The sequence below is a fragment of the Carcharodon carcharias genome, chromosome 5 (assembly GCF_017639515.1).
Source record: "Carcharodon carcharias isolate sCarCar2 chromosome 5, sCarCar2.pri, whole genome shotgun sequence".
NCBI classification, from domain to species: domain Eukaryota; kingdom Metazoa; phylum Chordata; class Chondrichthyes; order Lamniformes; family Lamnidae; genus Carcharodon; species Carcharodon carcharias.
The window spans coordinates 131,647,070-131,673,403 of NC_054471.1; the positions used below are offsets into that span (position 1 = coordinate 131,647,070).

The 26,334-nt window shown below is 40.7% G+C and overlaps 1 protein-coding gene across 2 annotated transcripts in view; it reads left to right on the forward strand.

Annotated features, from left to right (window-relative positions):
- mcm9 (minichromosome maintenance 9 homologous recombination repair factor) overlaps nt 1–26,334 on the forward strand; it is a 63,054-nt gene that overhangs the window by 15,480 nt on the left and 21,240 nt on the right. For both annotated transcript variants that reach the window (XM_041188917.1, XM_041188916.1), the window contains exons 6-9: nt 4,343–4,543; nt 10,901–11,026; nt 19,931–20,050; nt 23,376–23,550. In XM_041188917.1, the coding sequence (XP_041044851.1) occupies nt 4,343–4,543; nt 10,901–11,026; nt 19,931–20,050; nt 23,376–23,550 (622 nt within the window). The remainder of the gene's footprint in view (nt 1–4,342; nt 4,544–10,900; nt 11,027–19,930; nt 20,051–23,375; nt 23,551–26,334) is intronic.

Below are 26,334 nucleotides of genomic sequence, written 5' to 3' on the forward strand. Positions count from 1 at the left end.
CTGGGACGATTCCATCCATAGAGCGAATCAATAAACCAAATGTTTGTTGGATTCTGAGAGTTTTATTTCCATTTTTTTCCATTTCAAATGGATTTTTCCCCTTTCCACAATTCTGTCTTCCTGTGCCTTGCACTCCCACAGGTTTGTGGGAGATATCAGGATTTGAAATAGGGGAAGAATAAAATCAGCTACAAGTTGACAGTCCTTCCAGTATTTTGCCTTTGTTTGAGGGAGCACTACAACAACATGACTAAGACCAAGAACTTTTGTTTCAATATCCTGCACTCTTATTATATTGTAAATCCATCCTTTAAAGATCCCACTTGTAATTGTACTCACCATTTCTGCGTTAGATGCCTACTTTTTTGCATGAAATTACAGTGAAGACAATTATTTACAGCTTTTATGGAACAACATTATACAAATGTTAAAGTAATACATAGGGCAGGATTTTCCTGCAGGCTTTGGGACCCTGCTGTCAGGCATAAGTGGGGATATCCCAAGCCTGCACTTGCTGCCGGCAAGATTGGATCAGCAATCTTCCCATTCGTGGCCTCCTGTTTGGCCGCCTCAGCACCAAGGAAGGTGGGTGGGCTGTTGATGCTGCCAGCCCAAACAGAGGGCTGGGCTCAGCTCTGAAAGCTCGGCAGTTTCTGGACGAGGTATAAAATTATATAATTAAATCTGAGGGGAGTAACTGGTAGGCCCCTTGGAGCAGAGAGGGAGTCCATCCAAGTGGATCATTTGGGCCGTGATTGCAGCCTTTCCTGCCCATGGCGCGGGGGCATGGAGCCTCCGACTCTGATGGCCACCCAGCCTGATGCAGGGAGGCTGCCTCCATTAAGCTGGTGACCTCGCATGGGACAGGGCGGTACTTTAGCAAGGCCTCAAAATCGCCTGTAACTGGGCCTTAACCAGTACCCACCACTATGGTCCCAGTGGCTGGAATCTGTCTGGGAGTGGTCCCCATGCAGCTCCTACCCACCCCCCACCCCATCTTCCTGGCCTCTACCTCCAAGCCCACTGCCAAGGGGTCAGGAAAATTCTGGTCAAAAGGTTTTGTATTGTAAATACCCAAATCATTTATTTTCTGACTGTGCCATAGGGAATGTGGCGCATACATTTCCCCACAGTGACTTACTCATAGACGTTCACAGCACAGAAGGTGGCCTTTCGGCCCATCGTGTCTGTGCCGGTCAACAAAGATCTGACTACACTAATCCCATTTTCCAGCGCTTGGCCCATAGCCCTGGAGGCTACGGCAATGCAAGTGAATACCCTGGTCCACTCCTCCATCACCCCCTACTCCTCAACCCCCTCCTATGGCACCACCCCATGCCCACGCAAAAGATGCAATACCTGCCCCTTCACTTCCTCTCTCCTCACCGTCCAAGGACCCAAACACTCCTTTCAAGTGAAGCAGCATTTCACTTGCATTTCCCCCAACTTAGTCTACTGCATTCGTTGCTCCCAATGTGGTCTCCTCTACATTGGAGAGACCAAACGTAAACTGGGTGACCGCTTTGCAGAACACCTGCGGTCTGTCCGCAAGAATAACCCAAACCTCCCTGTCGCTTGCCATTTTAACACTCCACCCTGCTTTCTTGCCCACATTTCTGTCTTTGGCTTGCTGCATTGTTCCAGTGAAGCCCAACGCAAACTGGAGGAACAACACCTCATCTTCCGACTAGGCACTTTACAGCCATCCAGACTGAATATTGAATTCAGTAACTTTAGGTCGTGAGCTCCCTCCCCCATCCCCACCCCCTTTCTGTTTCCCCCTTCCTTTTCTTTTTTTTTTCCAATAAATTATATAGATTTTCCTTTTCCCACCTATTTCCATTATAAAAAGGGGGAAAAAAATTATTTATTTATTTATTTATTTATTTTACATCTTTTATGCTCTCCCCACCCCCACTACAGCTATACCTTGAGTGCCCTACCATCCATTCTTAATTAGCACATTCGTTTAGATAATATCACCAACTTTAACTTTAACACCTATGTGTTCTTTTGTATTATTGTTGTTGACATCTTTTGATGATCTGCTTCTATCACTGCTTGTTTGTCCCTACAACCACACCCCCACCTCACCTCTCTCTCCCTCTCTCTCCCCGCCCCCCACACACACACCTTAAACCAGCTTATATTTCAACTCTTTCTTGTACTCGAACTCAAGTTCTGTCGAAGGGTCATGAGGACTCGAAACGTCAACTCTTTTCTCCGCCGATGCTGCCAGACCTGCTGAGTTTTTCCAGGTAATTCTGTTTTTGTTTTTGTTTTGAATATCGAAATACTTATGAAATGTTACAAGAGTATCTGACTCAACCACCCTTTCAGGCAGTGAGTTCCAAACTTAAAAAAATTCTCCTCAACTCCCCTCTTAGCCTTCCACCTCTTAACTTAAATCTGTGCCCCCTGATTATTGACCCTTCTACAAATGGAAAAAATACCTTCCTATCCACCCTGTCTATGCCCCTCATAATCTAATACACTTGCATCATGTCCCCTCTCAACCTTCGTTGCTCCAAGGAAAACAACCCCAGCCTATCCAATCTTTTCTCTTAGCTCAGACCCTCCAGCCCAGGTGGTATCCTGGTAAATCTCCTCTGCACCTTCTCCAGTGCAGTCACATCCTTCCTATAATGTGGTGACTGGAAATGCATGCAGTACTCCAATTGTGGCCTAACCAGCATTTTATACAGTTCCAGCATAACCTCCCTGCTCTTGTATTCTATGCCTTGGCTAATAAAGGAAAGAATCCCATATGCCTTCCACCTTATCTACCTGCCCTGCCACCTTAAGGGATCTATGGGTGTGCACACCAAGGTCCCTCTGATCTTCAGTACTTTCTAGGGTCCTACCATTCATAGTGTAATCTCTAGCCTTGTTAGCCCTACCTAAGTGCATTACCTCACACTTCTCAGGGTTGAATTTCATTTGCTACTGCTCTGCCCACCTGACCAGTCCATTGATATCCTCCTGCAGTTTACAGCTATCCTCCTCACTATTTACCACGCTACCAATTTCCGTGTCATCTGCGAACTTCTTGATCACACCCCCTACATTTAAGTCCAAATCATTTATGTACACCACAAACAGCAAGGGCCCCAGCACTGAGCCCTGCGAAAGCCGACTGGAAACAGACTTTCAGTCACAGAAACATCCCTCTTCCATCACCATCTGCTTCCTGCCTCTCAGCCAATTTCTCCAACCTGTTTGTGCTATTAGAGGAATAGACAGAGGCAAGGCACTTTTCAATAGAAGTTGAATCACTCTGAGTCATATTTGTGTAGTTTCAGCAGACCTAAAACAGGAAAAGAGAAAAAAATTAAGTACAAGTGGAATTTCTATAAAAGAAGACAATTATTGTAAACGTGCAGAATTGATTGACTTCATAGGTGGCTCTATTTTAAGTTTAGCTCTTTCAATGTTCTACTTTTATTCAAAATAGAATAAGATGTGAAATTGGAAATTGGACCGGTTAGCAGGACTGGACAGATGATGTTCAATTTATTACAATAATATCAATGTTCATCTGAAAAAGTGGAGACCAACTGAAATTCTTCAAAAATTATGCAGTTAATATTGAAGTCTTCGAAATCATTTCAGACGTATATGTGTGTGAGACCTTTACAATGATTATGTATTTTGAAATCAATGACAAATTGGCCAGCTGGATTAAAAAGCAAGCAGAGAATGAAAGAGGATATTTATATACAGTTCTATCAGAGAGGGGTAGTGACTTTTGAACTCTGTGGGATTCTGTTCATTCTATTCATAAATAATATAGGAGGAGCACCTTTGTAATGTAAGATCTGTGGATGATGCCAAGCTAGAGGGCTAATTTACAAGCGAAGCACATTGAAAGCATTCATAGTGATTTGAGTCAATTGAAAAGATGGGTTATGCAGTGGAAGAATTACTTTGATGCAAACAGATGTAAGGCAGTGAACAGTGGAATAAAAATGAAATATGTACATAGTTAATAAGCATGCAAATAATTTTTGCTGAATTTTAGGTAAACATAATATCATGCAAAAATATTGCTGGTATATAAGATCCTATACTCAACATTCAATTTCACTTACTTGTCCAATATAGGTTTTAAAATGTCTATTTACTACATATTTCAGGTACTGGAGGTTGTGAATGAGTGTGGATCAATGGGTTTAGTTTTGAATTGCCCGGTCAAGTGCTATAAGTTGGGCCAAATGGCCTCCTTCCACTTCAAGGACTATTAACTATAAACTTTAAGATAGTTTATTTATTTTACTGTGCCAGAAAATAACCAGCAGCCAAATGTTTACAAATAACGACTCTGAGTTTGTTTTTAACCTAGGTGATGATATTACTGTTTATGGTGTGGTTATGCAGAGGTGGAAACCTCTCAGTCAGGACTCCCGTTGTGACCTAGAACTTGTCCTGAAAGCCAATAACCTCGAGGTGAACAACGAACAGCCAACTGGAGTTATTATTGATGAGGATGTCCGGAAAGAATTTGAAAACTTCTGGGAGAACTACAAAGATGACCCTCTAGCAGGTGCAGCTGAATGTCTTGCGCATAGAATTGTTTAAATCGATTCAGTAGCTTCTTCCAGTCTTCTAGTGCACAGTGGTAAAGTTCTATTATGTGGACTGTAGACAAATTTTAACTAAATTGTGCAAAACTGTACAGTGTCTTAGCTTTGTCAAAGAAAAATGTGGGCTATTAACATGGAAGAATGTCTATGAAAAGTAATAGACTGGACCAGCTAAGTCAGTTGATTTTAATCTTTTAAAAAATGTTATTAAGTGCAGTAATCGCCTCAAGAAATCATTATTGTGCTGGGCTGGCTAAAGTATTTAAGTCGTTGATACTCATGTGTAGTGAATGTATTGAAACTGATGCAAACAGGTCAACAGTCATGCCCAAAGCCAGCTGTTCAAATGTTATACAAAAACAAAAATTGCTGGAAAAACTCAGTAGGTCTGACAGCATCTGTGGAGAGAAAGACAGAGTTAACATTTCGAGTCTATATGACTCTTCTTCAGAACTAAAGACAGTTAAAAATGTAGTGAAATATATACTATTTAAGGGGGGGTGGGACAGATGAAGCTGGACAGAAGGCCAGTGATAGGTGGAGGCAAAGGAGCGATTGCAAAAGATGTCATAAACAAAAGATCGAAGGGATGTTGATGGTGGTGGTACTGGCTAAAGGAAGTGCTAAATGGTGACATTAAGAGCAGAAAGCAGGATGAGCAAGTGACAGATGGCCCTAGTGGGGGAAGGGGACAGTGCGGGTAAAAAGATCGAAATAGGCTAAAAGGTGGGGGTAAAACAATGAATGGAAATAATTTTTTTTTAAAAAATAGAAATAGGTGGGAAAAATATATATAAAAATTTAAAAATAAATAAATAAGAGAATCAAAAAGGGGTGAGGATGGAGGAGAGAGTTCATGGTCTGAACTTGTTGAACTCAATGTTAAGTCCAGAAGGCTGTAAAGTGCCTAATCGGAAGATGAGGTGCTGTTCCTCCAGTTTGCATTGAGCTTCACTGGAACATTACAGCAGACCAAGGATGGACATGTAGGCATGAGAGCAGGGTGGTGTGTTGAAGTGGTGAGTGGCTGGAAGGTCTGGGTCACACTTGTGGACAGACCAAAGGTGTTCCGCAAAGGGGTCACCCAGTCTGTGTTTGGTCTCTCCAATGTAGAGGAGACCGCTTTGGGAGCAGCGAATGCAGTAGACTAAATTGAGGGAAGTGCAAGTGAAGCGCTACTTCACTTGAAAGGAGTGTTTGGGCCGTTGGACGGTGAGGAGGGGGGGAAGTAAAGGGGTAGGTGTTGCACTTTCTGCGATTGCATGGGAAGGTGCCATGGGAGGGGGTTGAGGTATTGAGGGTGATGGAGGAGTTGACCAGGGTGTCTCAGAGGGAACGGTCCCTACAGAATACTGATTGGGGGCGGGGGGGGGGGGGAAGGCAAGATGCGTTTGGTGGTGGCATCATGCTGGAGTTGGCGGAAATGGCGGAGGATAATCCTTTGAATGTAGAGGCTGGTGGGGTGATAAGTGAGAACAAGAGGGACCCTATCATGTTTCTGGGAGGGAGTGGAAGGTGTGAGGACAGAGGCACGGGAGATAGGTCGGACACAGTTGAGGGCCCTGTCAACCACCGTGGGTGGAAAACCTCGGTTAAGGAAGAAGGAAGACATGTCAGAAGCACTGTTTTGGAAAGTGGCATCATCGGAACAGATGCGACGGAGGCAAAGGAACTGAGAGAATGGGATGGAGTCCTTAAAGGAAGCAAGGTGTGAGGAGTTGTAATTGAGATAGCTGTGGGAGTCGGTGGGCTTGTAATGAATATTGGTGGGTAGACTATCACCAGGAATTGAGATAGAGAGGTCAGGGAAGGGAAGTGTGAGTGATGGACCATGTGAAAATGATGGAGGGGTGGAAATTGGAAGCAAAATTAATAAATTTTTCCAGGTCCAGGCGAAAGCATAAAGTGGAACCAAAACTGTCATCGATGTACCGAAGAAAAGAGCTGTAGGAGGGGGCCTGACTATGACTGGAACAAGGAATGTTCCACATGCCCCATAAAGAGACAGGCATAGCTGGGGCTCATGCGGGTACCCATAGCCATGCGTTTTATTTGGAGGAAGTGAGAGGAGTTAAAGGAGAAATTGTTCAGTGAGAGAACAAGTTCAGCCAGACGGAGGAGAGTGGTGGTGGATGGAGATTGTTCGGGCCTCTATTCAAAGAAGTGGAGAGCCCTCAGATCATCCCAGTGGGGATTAGAGGTGTGGAGGGATTGGAGGTGTAGAGGGATTCGACGTACATGGTGAAAAGAAGGCGGTTGGGACCTTGTTATATCTGGTATATGAGCCTTTTTGCAAAAAATCCACTAAGACATAATGCTAAAAGATAAGCTGCAAATTTCCCATGATGAAATTACTTCTATTTCTTAGTTTGTTACCAATGCTTCCAAAAATAACAATTGAAAATTGAAAAGTACTAAAATTTGGGAGAGAATGGTTAGCCATGTGCACACAGGCTGAGTCTCCAGAGTTGAAATATGCTTGGAGCTCTCCCTCATACAGATTTGCTGATTATGGTACAGCAAATTGTAGAATTGCTTATGGAGTCACTGCCACTCAGAGGTGTTAGAAGGCGCATCATCATCTTCCCTTTCATAGCACAACTCCAACAATCTATTACTCGGATTGGAAAACCATTAACCTAAGACCTCTTTTCAAGAAAGGAGGAAGACAGAAAGCAGAAAATTATAGGCCTGTTAGCCCAACATCAGTCATAGGGAAAATGCTAGAACACATTATTAAGGAGGCAATAGCAGGACATTTAGGAAATTATAATACCATCAGACAGAGTCAACATAATTCTTTGAAAGGAAAATCATGTTTGAAAAATTTATTAGAGTTTGTTGAAGAAGTAACAAGCAGGATGAATAAAGGAAAACTTGTGAATATGCTGTATTTCCAAGAGATGCTTAACAAGGTACCACAACAAAGCTTACTACACAAAATAAGAGTTTATGGCGTAGGGGGTAACATATTAGCATAGGTAGAGGGCTGGTTAACTAACAAGAAGTAGAGAGCATGGATAAATGTGTCATTTTTGGGTTGGCAAGCTGTGATGAGCGGAGTGCCACAGGGATCAGTGCTGGGGTCTCAACTATTTACAATTTCTATTAATGACTTGGATGAAGGGACCGAATGTATGGTGGTTAAATTTACTGATGACACGAAGGTAGGTAGAAAAGTAAGTTGTCAAGAGGACATAAAGAGTCTACAGAGGGATTTAGATAGGTTAAGTGAGTGGACAAAAATTAAACCGATAGCATATAATGTGGGAAAATGTGAACTTGCCCACTTTGGCAGGAAGACTAGAAAAACAGAATATTATTTGAATGGAGAGAGACTGCAGAATTCTGTTGTACAAAGGGATCCAGGTGTCCTGGCACATGAATCACAAAAAGTTAGTATGCAGGTACAACAAGTGATTAGGAAGGCAAATGGAATATTTGTGTTTATTGCAAGGGGAATGGGATATACAACTAGAGAAATGTTGCTATAGCTGTACAGGACCTTTGTTACACCACATCTAGAGTACTGTGTACAGTTTTGGTCCTCATAAGAAAGGATATAATTGCATTAGAAGCTGTTCAGAGAAGGTTTACTCGATTGATTCCTGGGATGAAGGGATTATTTTATGAGGAAAGGTTGAACATGTTGGGTTGATACCCATTGGAGTTTAGAAGAATGAAAGGTGATCTTATTGAAACACATAAGATTTTGAGGGGGTGGATGCTGGGAGGATGTTTCCCCTTGTGGGGGAATCTAGAACTAGGGAACGTAGTTTAAAAATTAGGGACTGAGATAAGGAGATATTTTTACTCTCAGAAGGTCCTTAGTCTGTGGAATTCTCTTCCCCAGAAAACAGTCTGGGTCATTGAATATATTCAAGGCTGAGTTTGATAGATTTTTGACCAACAAGGGAATCAAGACTCATGCGTACAGGAAAGTGGAGTTGAGGCCACAATCATATCAGCCATGATCTTAACGAATGGTAGAGCAAGCTCGAGGTGCCAAATGGCCTACTCCTGCTCCTAATTCTTGTGCGCTTGTGACTCTTTCTCAAGCAGTTCAGGGTTGTCCAGATTTTCTATGGAAGGTAGAAACCTGGAATTTCACCACTCTGGTCAGTTATCAGGTTACGGTTGGTGATGTTTGCAATCAGCCAGGAGGTGGGTCATTGAGAGGTGAGGCTGTCATTAGTTTGTAAGGTACGGAGTGTGTGTTCCAGTAGGAACAATGGTATTTCAGACAGGTGCGTGGATTTTTTTTTTGAGGTCCTATGTGTCAATGGGAGTACTTTGTTGGCTATCAGCCTCTGGTGTTCTTTGAGTTGGCAGTTTTCCCTGCTGGACATCAGGAGGGTCAGTTGGTGCAATTTGTGATGAATTGATGAAGTGATGCTTCAGTTGTACACATGCAGTCTGCAGCACTGCAATTAGTTTTAGACACCACTCCTCAGGAATGATATATTGGCCTTGAAGGGGATACAGCACCAATTCACTAGAATAATACCAGGACTTAAATTTCCACAGGCTAAGGACCCTCAGAGAGAAATAAATTCTCCTTATCTCAGTCTTAAATGGGAGACCCCTAATTTTTAAACTGTGTTCCCTAGTTCTAGACTGCCCCAAAAGGGGAAACGTGCTCTCAGCATCCACCTTGTCAAGTCCCCTCAGAATCTTATATGTTTCACTCAGATCACCTCTCATTCTTCTAAACTCCAATGGGTATAAGCCCAACCTGTTCAACCATTCCTTATAAGATAATTTCTTCATCCCATGAATTAGTCAAGTAAACCTTCTCTGAACAGATTCTAATGCAACTATATCCTTTCTTAAGTAAGGAGACCAAAACTGTACACAATACTCTAGATGTGATGTAAACCTATGAAGATAGGCTTCATGAACTTTGAGAAACTCTGTTTCTCTCCACTGATGCTGCCTAACCAGTTGAATATTTCCAGCATTATCTGTTTTTATTTCATGAACTTCACTTTTCTTGAGTTTAAAATTATTTACTTTAAGTGCGGGTATCAAGCTATGGCTCAAACAGATTCGGTGGAGTTGAGGTAAAATCATCCATGAAATTAATTGAATGGCAGAACAAAGTTAACCAGCTCAAAAGCCTACTCCTGATCCTATGTTCCTATGTCTAAATTGACATATGAGAAAACACTATTTGAGTGAGTTACCAAAGGGCTCCTGCAGTCTTTGCTACCATAGCCTAGCAAGAATTATGCCTGCAGGAGATAACTGGGGAAGCTGAAGGGAAATATGTTCAAACGTGTAATTTTGAGGAGAAATTCTTTTAAAATAGAATAAGCTGACTACATCTAGCTATAAGTCTGAATTCCTTACTTTATGCTTCTTGTGTTTTAAGGCTCATTATCTGTAGTTCTGTGTGTGAAGTGTTATCTTGCAGAGAATCCATATTTCCCCTTCTTACTCATTTCTGTCATTGAACACAGGGTTAGCTTGGGTTTCTTTGAGTACTACCAGCAGAGGCTAAGTTGACATTGCGAATTGGACACAGTATAGTTTATATAAATGGAATCTAATGTCTTTAAACTTGAACCAAGTATGTTCAGATTTCATCCACTGCCACAAAGCCATCACTTTAACAAGTAGCACTAATATTTAACCTACATTTTAAAATTAAGCTATTATAGTTTTTAAATGAAGTAAATGTTTACTTTATTACTGGACTTCTTGATAATGGTGCCACAGTTCCTGAAGATTTATGTGTAGTATATGCATGGCAAGATTCCATTAATATCTGGACTAGTTCTGAATGAAAGAAAAAGATGGCCCAAGTGGGAATGGACAAAACAATTGTTTGAAACCAAGGCCCAACCTTTATGTAAGGAGTAGAACTGGGTGTTACTGTTAGGCTCCTTAGGCAGCATCTTCTATACCCACAACCACTACCATCTAGAAGGATAAGGGCAGCTGGCACATGGGAGCACCTGGAAGTTCTCCTCCAAGCCACTCACCATTCTGGCTTGGAAATACATCGCCGTTCCTTCGCTGTCGCTGGGTCAAAATCCTGGAACTCCCTCCCCTAACAGCACTGTGGGTGTACCTACACAACATGGACTGCAGCAGTTCAAGAAGGCAGCCTCACCACCACCTTCTCAGGAGCAATTAGGGATGAGCAATAAATGCTGGCCTAGCCACATCCTGTGAATGAATAAAAAAAATAATGCTGGTACTCTATTGTAGAATTTGTGAACGTTTAGACATTTTTACATTTTATTTGGTGCTAAATAATGATGTGTGCTGTTTCTTTCATCATAGAAGCTCTTCATATTTTTATTTTCAAGGGAGAAATGAAATTCTGGCCAGCCTTTGTCCACAGGTATTTGGAATGTATGTGGTTAAACTAGCTGTTGCCATGGTGTTGGCAGGTGGGGTTCAAAGAACTGATGGAGCAGGCACAAAGGTTAGAGGTTAGTACTACAGCATTAGGTATGTAATCTGAATTAACTAAAATATTTTAAATTATTTTGTATTACACATTTTTCACACAAATCTGTACTGGAACATATGTTTCTTTTAAAACTTTCTATCGATGTTTATTCTATTTAATCTCCATAGCTTCAACGCAGCACTTGAAACAAAAATCATGAGATCTGATTGAGGAAAGTCATTCAGCCTATTCAACAACAATAAAAAAAAAACACAATCTCCCTATTTGGCTGTTTCTTAAATTATTCTGGTTCTTCTTTCCAAGTATTGATCATTTAGTCAAAAGTCATTTTCTAAATTAAGTCAGAATTTTGCCTTTCACCATTTGGAATTTCAATATCATTGTCCTACTGTTACAGTTTGATTTGAAGTAATGTTCTAGATCTATTTTACCTTTTATTACCTTGCATACATTTGTAAGATCACCTCCTAGTCTCTCTCTTTCAAGGATGATAAGCCTTACTTTGTCCCATTTATAATTCTATTTTGGTTAAATGGGTACAAGGTCCAAGTGTGTTTGATCTATAAATATTTGCAATATGTGGGCATTTTAATTAAGGTAATTTCACATATAGCTCCCATGTGACTTCCCATGGTATTTGATAGTATTTAATAGTCCATAGTAGTTCAATTACTTTTGCATAGCATAGTGTGAAGATATGTGGGGATTTTTGATAATGCTCATGTACAGTGCAAGATTTAAATTTTGGCCCAGATAGAAAGGATATACTAGACATTCAGACAATGAGGACGAGATCAAAACTGCTGAGAAAAGGAGCATAGAGCAATAGCATATCAATTCAACATGGACACGCTCAAAGCATTGTAAAAGGAAAATGGCCTGAAAAAGCGAATGATGGACTAAGTGGTGATGATAAGACCAGTGGATACATTAGTTATCACTGTCAAAGTGTTACTGCATGATACAAAGAATATTATAGATATAGCTACAACCCAGTCTGATTTTAAATTTTTGAAGAGTGGGCTGCATGTGTCCAATATTGCTACCTGGCTGAAGAAGATGACCTGTTTTCAGAGCTCAGTTTTACAGAACATGGAAAGCATCAGTTTCCAACAGGATAATGGAAAAAAAGTGTCAAAATTTTAGGAAGTTTCAATGCACCAGAAGATTGGCAGAATCCAGTGTCCTTAAGCAGACTAATTTTAACATAGCATTGGCATGTGTAATAATGGTGGAGATAAAATGGAACATTGCAGATGGGGAAATACTCACTAACAGGAACTAGCAAATGGTCTGCTGGATAGAGCACAACTCTGAGTTTTATTCAAATGAGATGACCAACTCTCTGCCTTTGCTTGATGAGTTTCTGCAGCTACCTGTTATGTATGAGCTTGATGCAGAATCCTCATCACTTGAACTTGAAAAGGCCATTGATTCCTTAGCAGCAAGGAAACAACCTGGGAAGGACAGAATACCAGCTGAGTTACTCAAGTATGGAAATCCCCACCTCTTGCCATACTTCCAAGAATACCTCCTCTTCCTCTGCTGGAGAGTAGGTCCTATCCCACAGGATATGCATGATGCACATATATTACACCAAATAAAAATAAAAGGTGATCGAGAGGATTGTAAATACTGCTGCGGCACTCCTCAGTAGCACTTGGAAGACTTTTGCCAGAGTCATCCTAATGAGGCTGCATTGACTAGCCAACAGAATATACCCAGAGGTACAGTGTGGGTTCAGAGCAGGCAGATCCAAGGTAGACATGATCTTCTCCCTACATCAGCTTCAGGAGAAGTTCAGAGACCAGCAGACACCACTCCAGATACTAGAGAAAATCAGCTGTCCTCACAAGCTTCACAGTCTTAAACCGTGCTTCCATGATAATATACATGGCACCATTCAGTCCAATGGCACTACCTCTGATGGCTTTGAGATCAAGAATGGTGTGAAACAAGGGTGCACCTTAGCTCCTATTCTGTTTTGTATCTTTTTCTCTATCCTACTGGCCTATACTTTCCATGTGACATGGAAGGAATGTACCTCCACTTAGCTTCTGATGGGAGCTCCTCAACCTATCAAGACCGAAAGCCAAGGCAAATGTTCAGCAGGGTCTGATCGGAGAACTTCTATGTGCTGATGATACTGCACTAGTTGCCCAGACAGAAGACCAGCTCTAAAGGCTCATAGATAAAAACAAAAAACTGCGGATGCTGGAAATCCAAAACAAAGACAGAATTACCTGGAAAAACTCAGCAGGTCTGGCAGCATTAGCGGAGAAGAAAAGAGTTGACATTTCGAGTCCTCATGACCCTTCGACAGAACTAGGTGAATCCAAGGAAGGGGTGAAATATAAGCTGGTTTAAGGTTGGGGGGGGTGTGGGTTGGGTGGGGGGAGAGAAGTGGAGGGGGGTGGTGTGGTTGTAGGGACAAACAAGCAGTGATAGAAGCAGATCATCAAAAGATGTCACAAACAACAGAACAAAAGAACACATAGGTGTCGAAGTTGGTGATATTATCTAAACGAATGTGCTAATTAAGTCTGTCCGCAAGAATGACCCAAACCTCCCTGTCGCTTGCCATTTCAACACTCCACCCTGCTCTCTTGCCCACATGTCTGTCCTTGGCTTGCTGCATTGTTCCAGTGAAGCCCAACGCAAACTGGAGGAACAACACCTCATCTTCCGACTAGGCACTTTACAGCCTTCCGGACTGAATATTGAATTCAACAACTTTAGGTCTTGTGCTCCCTCCTCCATCCCCACCCCCTTTCTGTTTCTTCCCCCTTCCTTTTGTTTTTTTTCCAATAAATTATATAGATTTTTCTTTTTCCCACCTATTTCCATTATTTTTAAATATATTTAAATCTTTCATGCTCCCCCCACCCCCACTAGAGCTATACCTTGAGTGCCCTACCATCCATTCTTAATTAGCACATTCGTTTAGATAATATCGCCAACTTCGACACCTATGTGTTCTTTTGTTCTGTTGTCTGTGACATCTTTTGATGATCTGCTTCTATCACTGCTTGTTTGTCCCTACAACCACACCACCCCCCTCCACTTCTCTTCCCCCACCCAACCCCCACACCCCCCCACCTTAAATCAGCTTATATTTCACCCCTTCCTTGGATTCACCTAGTTCTGTTGAAGGGTCATGAGGACTCGAAACGTCAACTCTTTTCTTCTCCGCTAATGCTGCCAGACCTGCTGAGTTTTTCCAGGTAATTCTGTTTTTGTTCTAAAGGCTCATAGATCATCTCTCCCATGCTTGTGTCACGTTCTCCTTCACCATCAATGTCAAGAAAACAATGTTACAGGACAGCATGCTGTGTCTCTGTTTGTGATTAGATTCAATAACACACCGCTGGAAGCAGTTAGTAAATTCTGCTCCCTTGGATCCATGGTGACAGACAGCCTGTCACCTGACGAAGAGCTCAGCACTTGCATCGGAAAGATAGCCACATTTTGGCTGACAAACAATATGGATGTGGAGAGACAACAAACTATCCCACAGGTCTAAGTTGCTTATCTACAAGGCCTGTATCTTAAGCACATTGCTGTATGGCAATAACTTATACCTACCAAGATAAAAGGCTCAACAACTTTCATCTCTGATGTCTATGGCACATCCTTGGCATCACATGGAAAGACAAAATCACTAATGAGGCAGTCCTTTCTAAGACAGATATGAAAGCATGCTAGTGCTAATCAGGCAAAGAAGGCCTCACTGCCCTGGGCACACGCACAAGATGGAAAATAGCCACATCCCCAAAGGTATGCTATATGAGGAGGTAGCCCAGGCCAAGAGACCTGCAAGATGCCCAAAGGTCCGATTCAACAATGCTGTCAAAAGAGACATGAAAGCCCTCAACATTAATCATGACAAATGGGAAACTCTAGCTGACAATCAACGCAAATGGCAACACTAGCTTCCGGCAGGAATTTGCCACCTTGACAACATGTGGCTTCAGAAGCTCCAAAGTAGATGCCAGCCCTGAAAACAAGGCATCAGCAGAGATCATCCAGAATCGCTTGTTCAGTCATCAAAAGAAACGTAGCAGATAATTTCATCTGACTTTACCAAAGTTTAGAGGCTGCATTTCCATCATTTCTCACAGATGGAAAAATACCAATCAATAAGAAACTTTTTGATTTACGTTTAATTGAAAGACTGTACCACTTGAACAAATTACCCTGCAGGTGTTGTCAAGGAGAATACAAATATTAGACGACTGGAGACCTGATGGTGGGTCAGGTTGAGGAGGCCTTATGTCGGGACTGTATTGGCAAAGAATGATGTACAGTCTAGAGTTGACAGTGTTAATAAGGTGCTATATCAAAGAAATAAACTGTTAAGTTTATGATTGGCGGTAAGAAATAATTCATAGGCTGTGATGCCTACAGGCCTAATTAAACTTAATAGCTAAGAATTAAAACAGTTAATAGACCATTGTCAGTTTATTGTGAATAAACTGTGAGGAATCTGGGTGTCTGAAAGCCTGCATACCTTCTTTGTATGTGGTAGAAGACTGCCATCATATCTGGTTTATGTTAGTGGGTGACTAGCGCTTGGGAATCGGTATTTTAATCAACTTTTCTCAAAGGATGCAGCTGAATTAGGATCTGAGGGCTGGATTTTTTGGAGCCCACTGCAGTGGACAAGATGGCAGGCAGGCCCAGAGACTGCATGGGAGGCTGTGCATCAGAACCCCAGTGGTGAGAAAACATCCCCTAATTATGCCGGCGGTGGAAGGTTAAGCAAGCGGGAAATTCACCTGTTATCAATAGGAACTTCTTAAATATTCAAAATCAACCACTTGTATGCAATTTAAATGTAATTTAATGCAGCCTCCCCATTTTAAAATGAAACTGATTTTGAGTCTCCCGTGCCTTCAATAACCTTCCCATTGAATGCTGGCAACTTATATGTGGCTTACGTGACTCATGGTGAGAGCTGTTTTGACTTGCACGAGAGCGAGTCACAGGGAGCTGCATTGTCTTTGGAGATTTTTTCCTCTTGTGTACAAGCTTAATAGTCTCACACTCTTTGAGGGCCAGAGCCTGAGGTAGGGGGTGCCTAAGCCTCCCATTTTGGATCTCTCCCTAGCATTGCGGGCCCTTTTGTCCTTTCACAAGGCAAGAGAAAGTAAGGTTTCCAGTGGTGCTGAGGAGACCCCCTCTTATTGCTGGATTGCCCCCTCTTCCCATGAAGTGGCAGGTTGTCCAGCTGTCCTTCCAATCCTCATGCTCTCAGGAAATCTGGGTAAGGGGCAGAGGAAGGTGAAGATTCCTGTGACGCACACACACATGCAGCCGATGGAACTATGGAAGCTGGTGAGGGGGAACCCTCTACACTTCAATCCCTATGCTGGCCTTTAATAATTCAGTGCCCCTACTTTTCCCATCCACCTTTCATCCATTTCTTTGCAGTTTGAAACTCAAACTCAGTTTTGTAGTGTGGAGGAGGTCATTCATCTTTTTATGGCACTGGACCTAGTCCCTTGATGGAGCACAGGACTGCTCACCTCCGTGGCGACCTCTATCCAAGGCTGCCTTGGTCATTTGTGATGGCCTTTTGTGGCCATCAACTAGAAATAGAATCTTCCTGTGTTCCTGAATCTCCTGGAGGAGGTAGCGCAGCGAGCTCTTGTTGTACCGTGGGGTGATACGCTGGGTGGATTGTGATACTTTTTAACATAGCTGAATCCATTGACGACATGGACTGAACTTTTAGGAAGATGGTGATTTCTTCTACCTGGACCCTCAAAAGCTTTCTGTTGCGATATTCACACATCTGACAATGTTGACCACTTCAATTGCAGTCCGCTCTCAGAAAGATTGCATGCAGAATTTCAGCTTTTGGACAGGGCAATCTGCCCTTTAAATATGGCGCTTTCTGCTGCAGGGCATCAGCTGACATAGGTCTCCTGATGTCAGAGCAGCCCCTGCCATGAGATCCAGCAGCAAGCCCACATCACCCATATACATTTGCGGCCACATAAACGGGATCAGCGGCTGCTTCCTCCCTGTGCCAGATTCCCAACTTCTTCCAGAGCGACCAGCAGACTCGGCAACACTAGGATAAAATTCAGTCTGAATCTTGCGATACTGATTCTTGGAAGGATAGAAATTTCTATGGAGGAGCATTCAACGAATGAGGGTTCCTCTAAGAACTGTTAAGTTGATGTATTTAGCCATTGACAATGATTGGTTCCTTAACTCTGGTCATAACATACCGCTTATGTCTTCTTCATTTCTTTACTAATTTGTGACAATCTTTATAACAAATGGTGACCTTCAGTAGATGTTTAAATTTGTCTTCAAAAGCAAAAAATTGAAGTAATTCGAGAATTTTAATTTGAGAATTTTGTGATCCAATAAAGAATGTGTATGTAATGTATCATGTGATACATTCAAACATAATATGTTTAGCAGATTCAATTAAAATTTTGCTGTTCATTTCAGAACTTCATTGCGAGTACAGTAAGCCCTCGTTTAATGTTTCCCTGTTTAACATTTGGCTTTAATGTTGGTAAATAAATAGTGCTTGTAATCTTGTTGAGCATTGCGAGGTTCGTTTTAACATCGCTTCCTGCGAGACCTGATTGGCCATTTTGGAGAGAAAAGGAACACCCTGACATGAAGTTGACATGTTTCCAATAGTACACCTGCATATCATCTTACATAACCTTTGGTCTTGATTCTCACAATGATGGAAAGCCCCTCTGTCATTGTGAAAATGGTGGATGAGCCTGAAAGTTGGAAGTCCCACCCCAACCACAGCACCTACTATTTTTTTCTGGCAGCGAGAATAGGGTCGGGTTGCGTTACATGCATGTGCATGTCACAGAGGCCGTGCCCATAGAAATCGGCAGCTGCCTCCACTTGTGTGATTTTGGTATGAGAGGTGTCTGAAATCTGACATGGATAGAATTGACCTGGTAGGAGCAGGTCTGAACTTGTGAGTTCAGATTGGTAATGTACTCCTTTGGATATGACCCTGAGACGCCTTTAAGGAGGTCAGGTACCCTTTGGGACGGGAAGGTGCCCTTTGGGATTGTTAAAAGTAGGCATGAATGTGCATAAACTCATTAGAACTGTAAAAAAACAACTGTAAAAGATGTCAAGATGAACTGTCAAAGGGAGCTGTCAAGGCATTTAAAACTCCTGCCCTTTACTCTTTGAAAAAACTGTGTGGAGTGTTAACAAGTGATTGTTTGCTATTTCACTCTGCTGGTTGGCATAAGCCTTACTGCTGAATGGCAGGAATGTGGAGTTGAGGTTACAATCAGATCAATCATGATCTTATTGAATGGCAGAGTGACCTACTCTTGTTCCTAATTTGTTTGGACATATGGGGCTTGACAATGAGGCATGGGTGGCCAGGGTGGGTGGGGGCATGAGATGACATGGGTTGGTATGGATTGCGCATGGGGAGTCAATGGGGATAGAGGGAGTGTGAGGGCTGTTTTATGTTTTTCTGTTTTTTTTAAAAACTTCAATTCAGTGCTGGTGCATCAAGGCTTGCCCTGTGCCCTGTCTGCCTCGGCACCCGGCATCCTCTGCACTCATTTTGGGGTCACCTGACCTGACTCTCAGGGAACCACATCACCCAAAATGAAAATCCAACCTTCCAGGCCATGTTCTCCCAGGTTAGGTTTGTCTGCGCTCTTGAGCCGGGTGCGAAAATCCATGCCTTTGTTTAGCAATCCATCGCTACAAGTATAGCTCTTCACTGAAATCCTTAATCAATACATATACTTTTATGAGAACGAAATCTTTTTAAAATTCAAGTCTTAAATCAGCTTATTCAAAAAATAAGAGACCTCCCAAACTTAGAGTCCACCAAAGGAACAGAGCAAATTAACAAATGCTTTCACAACACACTGGGGCACCTGTGTCTCTGGACAGAATCACTGATAGACAAATGTGTGAAGTTCTTGTCTTATAACATAGCACCGCACAAATTATAAGATTCCAGTAAACAAGTTCATATATAAATACTGAGATTTATAAATCCATAGTTTTGAATACTATTCTGAACTATTTACAGCGTTAGATAGTAAATATATTACGGCAACTTCTTTGTGATTTTTTTCTTTTCTCCCCCCCCCCCCCCCAAAAAAGATTAAATTTGAATACAAGTGATGATTCTACAATCTTGCAACCCCTTGGAAGGAATGATATTTCCACATATTGCTTTTTGGAAAATTGTAGGTGTGTGCAATCCCTGTTTTCCCAAGATGTGTTTCCATGATTGTCATTTACTTCTAGAGACTTTGATCACAGCCTCATCACAGTAACTCTTTCGAGTACAAACACGTTTCCATCTGTTCCTATTCAGATGAAGTTACATTGTTTCATAGTTTGCCATTGTGAGATTTGAACTCTTGATACTCTTTTTGAGTAAACCTGTTTCCATGTTTCAGATGAAGTTACATTGTTTCATAGTTTGCCATTGTGAGATTTGAACTCTTGATACTCTTTTGAGTAAACCTGTTTCCATCTGTTTCAGATGAAGTTACATTGTTTCATAGTTTGCCATTGGGAGATTTGAACTCTTGATACTCTTTTGAGTAAACCTGTTTCCATCTGTTTCAGATGAAGTTACATTGTTTCATAGTTTGCCATTGGGAGATTTGAACTCTTGATACTCTTTTGAGTAAACCTGTTTCCATCTGTTTCAGATGAAGTTACATTGTTTCATAGTTTGCCATTGGGAGATTTGAACTCTTGATCTGGGGGTTACAAACCCAGTACCATAACCACTTGGCTATTCAGGCCAAGCTTGCCTCATCACATTAAATGCACCCAACTGTTTCACCTGTCAATGAGTGATGCATGCTCAATTTCCTGGTGCAGTTTGATTGTGTCTAATTAATTAAAGGAACATGTGTTCATTGATTTCTTTGTTTTGAAGGAGAACCCCATCTCTTACTGGTGGGAGATCCAGGTACTGGGAAATCTCAATTTCTTAAATATGCAGCAAAAATTGTGCCTCGATCAGTACTGACAGCTGGAATTGGATCTACCAGTGCAGGCAAGTGAAATGATTAAATACCATAGAATAAAAAAATCTTGTAGCACTTAACAGATTTTGCAATTTATGATTAAGAAATATGTATATATGGTACACTCAATATGCAATCACTTTTATAGTGTTTAGTTTGGAATTTTTCTTTAAATACTTATTTTGGCCTGACTAATTCTGATTTGTTGTGTAGCATAGAGAAAATGAATCTGTTAATTATAAAAGGGAAAATAGAATAATGTAGTTATACAATAGTATACTTTAGTAAAGGGAGGCACCAGAGCTGGTTGAGAAAAGTGCATCCAGAAAGAATTATGCAAACTGGACTTTCTATATCAGTGATCAGAGTTTTCTGTATAACATCAAGGAATGGTTATTATAGGGGAGACTGGTCAAAGGTCTAGAAAATTAGGTCAGTAGATATTATGATGGAAGAATGGAAGTTAATGCAAATTAACACATATTTGATAGTTATGGAAAGAAAATAACATTTCAGTGTGATTACCAGATGTTCACTGGAATTGTTAACAGTTTCCAACTGTTGCTAATGGTGAAATGAAGTCTTTTAGATGGAAGTTGAGAGTAATTGATCACCAAAAGAAGTTAGTTTAGTCTTTTATAACTTGTGAATAAAGGAAGCTTGGAAACATTGTAATAGTATCCACAAAAGTATTGATGCATTGCCTAAAGTTCAAAGGGAGGTGATAAGGATAATATGATAAGGTGACCATAAAGATTATTCCCGTTTCAAAATGTCAAGTTTAGAATTGAATTTGTTCTCTTTGGAAAAAAATTCACAAGGAACGTGGTTCATATTTTTAAAATGTTTTAAGACTTGTAAGATGTTAAATGAGGGACCTCAAATGCCTAGTTTAACAGAAAAAAACCAGGATGGCTGTTTACCTGTTGACCTACTAATTTCACAAATATGCATCTTTGTAAATGCAGTTTGTTGTTATATTGTTAATTCCTGAATAACACAAGTTGTCATCTATTTTTTTCTTGGAAGATACGTTTGCATCTGACTTTCATTTTAATCCTGGCCCTCAGTATTTACTTGGGTGGGTGGATGGGTGGGTCTTTTAATTTCTGACCTTAAACCAGATTATGTTTTCTTTGTTGGGGCCATTAACATATATTTTCTCTCATTTTTTTTCTTCCTATTCGCCTCCCTCCTCCCGACTTTCAGATCAATTTTAGCTGCTGCCACTACTGAGATGGGTTAATCCAGCACATACTAGCATTTGGATTTGGGCTTTCCTGGTTTAAATTGCTCAGCATGAGCAGTTTACTGTGTTCATATTTTAAATGATTCCTTCAACCTCCCCAGTACTGTGGCTGGAATAACGTATTATTACATTACATCACCCTCTACACCACCAATTGCCAATCTCCTCCTGCCTCTTGCCCATATTCATTCCTTTCAACTTTATAACATCAAAAGTTATGTGGTTTGTTGGAAGAAGCAAACTTGATTTGATTTTCTGAAGTTCCTTCAATAATATATGTACAGAATTATGTTATTACCTCATTTTCATATCCAAAATTTTGTCTTGGTGTGCATGGTGAATGTATGGCTCTTATAAACTGGTAATTTGCTACATGTTTAAGGGGAAAAAATCCCATTAAACTATCAGTAGGAAAAGCTGCATAAGACATGATACTATTAGCTATTAGCTTAAAATCTCTAAGAAAGACATTAAAAAGTTGTAGTCAACAAAATCATAGATTCTGCAGCTTTGATTTATTTTGTATCAGTAATGTAACATTCTGCTTGAAGACGTTACTTGCAGGTAACCTTTTCATGGCCTGTCTGTATCCAATTTATATAAGAAGCAGTTCTTCTAGTGATTACATGGCTTGGGGTGCTTCTTATTTTAATTTTCAGTTATTTGAACTCACTCAATTACCACATTTTCCTTTTGGTGTGATCTCAACTTCAGAGACATGCCAGATGGCATCACTATTGCAGAAATGACAGTGCATATTGGTAGACACCACATAATAAATTGTTTAATTCCAAGTGGTCCAGTACTGTGGAAAAGGGGAGGACAAAGCTCTATTTGCTGATTTGTACAGTTGCCACCATTTGTCAAATATGATTGATAAGGTTATTTGTAATTCCAGGATGAACACTAATAACTCTAACATTACAACCCCAACTCCTTTTTTGTTCAGGTATTTTTACTGAAATATTTATCTCCTTTGCACAAAATTCGTTCACTAGAATGCTTCTTTTTATTAAATGTATCTTCACACATGTTTGTCCCCTATGGGGAATAGTGGGGAGGTGGTGGAAGGATTCCCAAGTTGACTATCAGCCCATCGAACCAAATCATGAACACTCCTTCCATCTACTACTTCTCTGTGTCCTAAATTGCTGCATGTTTTGTGAAAGTATTGTAAAACAATAAGGTCAAAATGTATGACTTTAAGATTGGGATTGAATTACTACACACTTTGGTCCAGTTATCCAAATCCCTATAACCTGAATATTATCCCCACCTCTTCTAGCGAGTGCATTGGTGCTAATGCAATTTGGCTGCTATATATGTTGGATGGCTTCTGTAGTCAAAAAATTGTGATGCTAAATGAAAAAAATAACTGTGTGGTGTCATTGGTACTTTGCAGAGAAAATACACAGAAAATTATTTAGTCTGTATTGGTGGTTTGCCATAACTTTCTTTTCTCACAATGATGGCATGCGTAAGAGCAGTAGAGACAGTAGCAGCATTAGAGGAAAGATGAGAAAGGCCAAATATAAAACTTAACCATTGTGAAAAACTGGTTAGATTACCTGAACTGCTTAGTTGGTTATTGTCATATAATTTACCTAATACACATTAATGAAGTCCAAACCACTTAGTGAGCATTTGTTTCTGCCCAAAATTTCCAGCACATTTAATACACTGGAAGCAGCCTGTAGATTTGTAATTGACAGTAATGGTAATTTTTAGTGCTACGATCACCAATTTAAATTTGATGGTTTAGAAGTTTAATAGCAACAACTTTGAAACACATACCATCAAGATTAACACATATTGCTCATGATGGCTACTGGATCAAAAATCTCAAACACCCTATGAACAAACTGTAGGATATATTTAGCACAAAGTCTGCAGTGATTTGAGAAGAAAACTCAATCCCTTTGTGAAAAAGCAGCAAGATATGGGTAATAAATGGTGGCCTTGCTAGCACTGTCCACACTTGGAGAATGGATGAATTTTTAAAACAGTAATAGGAAATGTACGCTAGTTGGCTTTCACACCCCGTGTGAATCACCACGTGAAATTAGTATGTACATATGTTGTTTTGCTCCCTCTGTTTCCTATAGGTTTGACTGTGACTGCAGTAAAGGACTCTGGTGAGTGGAATTTGGAGGCAGGAGCACTGGTTCTAGCAGATGGAGGGCTATGCTGTATTGATGAGTTTAACAGTATTAAAGAGCATGATAAAAGCAGCATCCATGAGGCAATGGAGCAGCAAACTATAAGTGTGGCAAAGGCAGGGTAAGATGCTCATTCCTACCTCTTGAAGCTTTTAACTGCGAAAGTCAAAATACTGTGGTATTTGCTTTCAGATTGCTTTCCAAAATCTTTAAATATCTGTGCAATCAGCCTATCTGACAGCAGAAAAAAATATCAAATTTTAACAACAAACCATTTGGACAACAAGCCAAGACAGACATAAGACTGTTCTGAAGGCAATTATGTGGCCAGTGTTTGATCCAAATATCCTCAGTCATCTTGGATTAAAAGGTGGAATGTTGTACAGAATGTTATTGGAAAGTTATCTTAATTTTGTCTCGTTATTATCTCAATAATAATCTCATTATTGATGATTTTATTAGCTTACAGAATGAAGTACTATCAAAATATTTTTGCTTAAATATCTATTGTTATTTGGTGCCATGTGATTCATTTACTGTATAGCTTTATTTTAATATTACTACAGTTTCTGACCCAGCATGGTGACTGCTAAACAAACTTTCTATGCAAGGCTTTAAGAATGTATTTCTGATCTACAGCTATTGTGCACCTGGAAGTGATGTTGCATGTACAGTGCCTAAGTGGTTATGATACTGAACTAACAATTTGGAGATTGAGGATTTAAAATTCACCATGACAAATTGTGAAATTGAATTCAATTAATCTGGTACTTGGTGAGTGAACTGCCAGATTGTTGTAAAATCCAACTAGCTTGCTAATGTCTTTCAGGCAACCTGCATGTTACTCCAATTCCACAATATGTAGTTGACTCTAAATACTCTCAGAGCAACTGGGCATGCACAATAAATGCAGCCCTGCCTGTATCTCCTACATACTGAGAACAAAGGGAAAAAGAGCCCTTTCCCTTCCACCTGTCTGACTCAGGCTCCATTTACTTTCTACCATAATGCTAGATAAATTTTAAAACTGAGTATCTTGAAAGCACTGCATCTCTAATTTGATTGGGCAGATGGACAAGCCTCAATTGCAGTGGAGGAGATGGAACTCTACTGCAAACTTCCATGTCCAACTGCTTGCCCATCTTTAAAGTGCAGATAAATCAACGTCTTGTGTTACATAACGTTGGCAAGACTAAAACCATTCTCCCAGCCCCTAGGCTCCTACCAGAAATGCTTATCCCCCAGTTGCATCCCCTTTCTGGCTGCTCTCTGGTTGAATATGATTATGCACAACCTCAGCACCCAACTTAACCCTGAGCTGCAATTCAAACCCTAAATCCATCAGCGAACTGAATAACTAGGGTTGTAGAGAGGGCTTTAAACTAAATTGAGGTTGGGGGGGGCATTCTGGAAAGGGGATACATAGGCTTACAAAGAAAAAGGATATGGCAGCCTTGCAGGGCAGCTATTTAGGTAATGAATACAGAGTGTGACCAGGAGGAACAGAGTGTACAAACATAAAAAGCAGCAGCAAATAAGGTCAAAGGGGGAAAAATGGTAGAAAGGCAAAATTAATGGCCCTTCACTTGAATGCACATAGTATTTGAAACAAAATAAATGAATTAACGGCACCAATAGATGTTAATGGATATGATCTTATAGCCATTACAGAGATGTGGTTACAAAGAGATCAAAGCTGGGAACTAAATATTCAGGGATATGTGACTTTTCAAAAGGACAGGCAGGAAGGAAAGGGCGGTGGGGTAGCTTTGTTAGTATGAAATAGAATAAGTATAATAGCAAGAAAGGATCTTGGATCGGAAGGTGTAGAATCAATATAGGTGGCAGTAAGAAATAACAAGGGGAAGAATTCACTGGCGGGTGCAGTCTGTAACAGTAGCAATACTGAGGACGGAATAAATCAGGAGATAATGAGGGCATGTAAACAAGGTAGTACATTAATCATGGCTGACTTTAATCTTCATGTAGATTGGGAAAATCAAATTGGCAGAGGTAGACATGAGCAAGAAGTCATGGTGTATTTAGGACAGTTTCTTAGAACAATATGTTATGAATCCAACCAGGGATCAGGCTATTTTGGATCTGGTAATGTGTAATCAGGCAGGTTTAATAAATTATCTCAGAGTAAAGGATGCCCTGGGAAACATTGACCATAATATGGTAGAATTTAGCATTCAGCTTGAGTGTGAGAAACTTGGGTCGGAAACAACTGTGCTAAACTTAAATAAGGGTAATTACGAAGGAATGAGGGCAGAGTTGGCTGGAGTGGACTGGGAAAGCAATTTAGCAGAAAAGACAGTGGTGAACAATGGCAAACGTTTAAGAAAATAGTTCATGACTGACAACAAAGATATATCCCATTGAGGAAGAAGGATTCTAGGAAGGGGATAAACTAACCATGGTTAATCAAGGAAGTTAAGGACAGTATCAAAGTGAAAGGAAAAGCATACAAGACCAGAGGATTGGAAAAGTTTTAAAAACAAACAAAAGATGGCCAAAAAAGTAATAAAAAGGGAGAAAATAAATTTTGAGGGTAAACAAGCAAGTAAGAGCTTCTTTAAATATATAAAAAAGGAAGAGAGAGGCCAAAGTGAACACAGGCCCCTTAGAGAATGATGCTGGGGAAATAATAATGTGGAACCAGGAAATGGCAGAGAAGTTGAATAAATACTTTGCATCGGCCTTCATGATAGAAGACACTAATAGCATTCCAAAAATACTAAATCAAGGGGCAAAATGGGGGGTGGGGGGGGCGGGGAAAGAGATAAATACAATAACTATCACTAGAGAAAAAGTACCAGGGAAACTAATGGGGCTAAAGACCGATAAGTCCTCTGGACCTGATGGGTTGCATCCTAGGATATTAAAGGGAGTAGCTACAGAG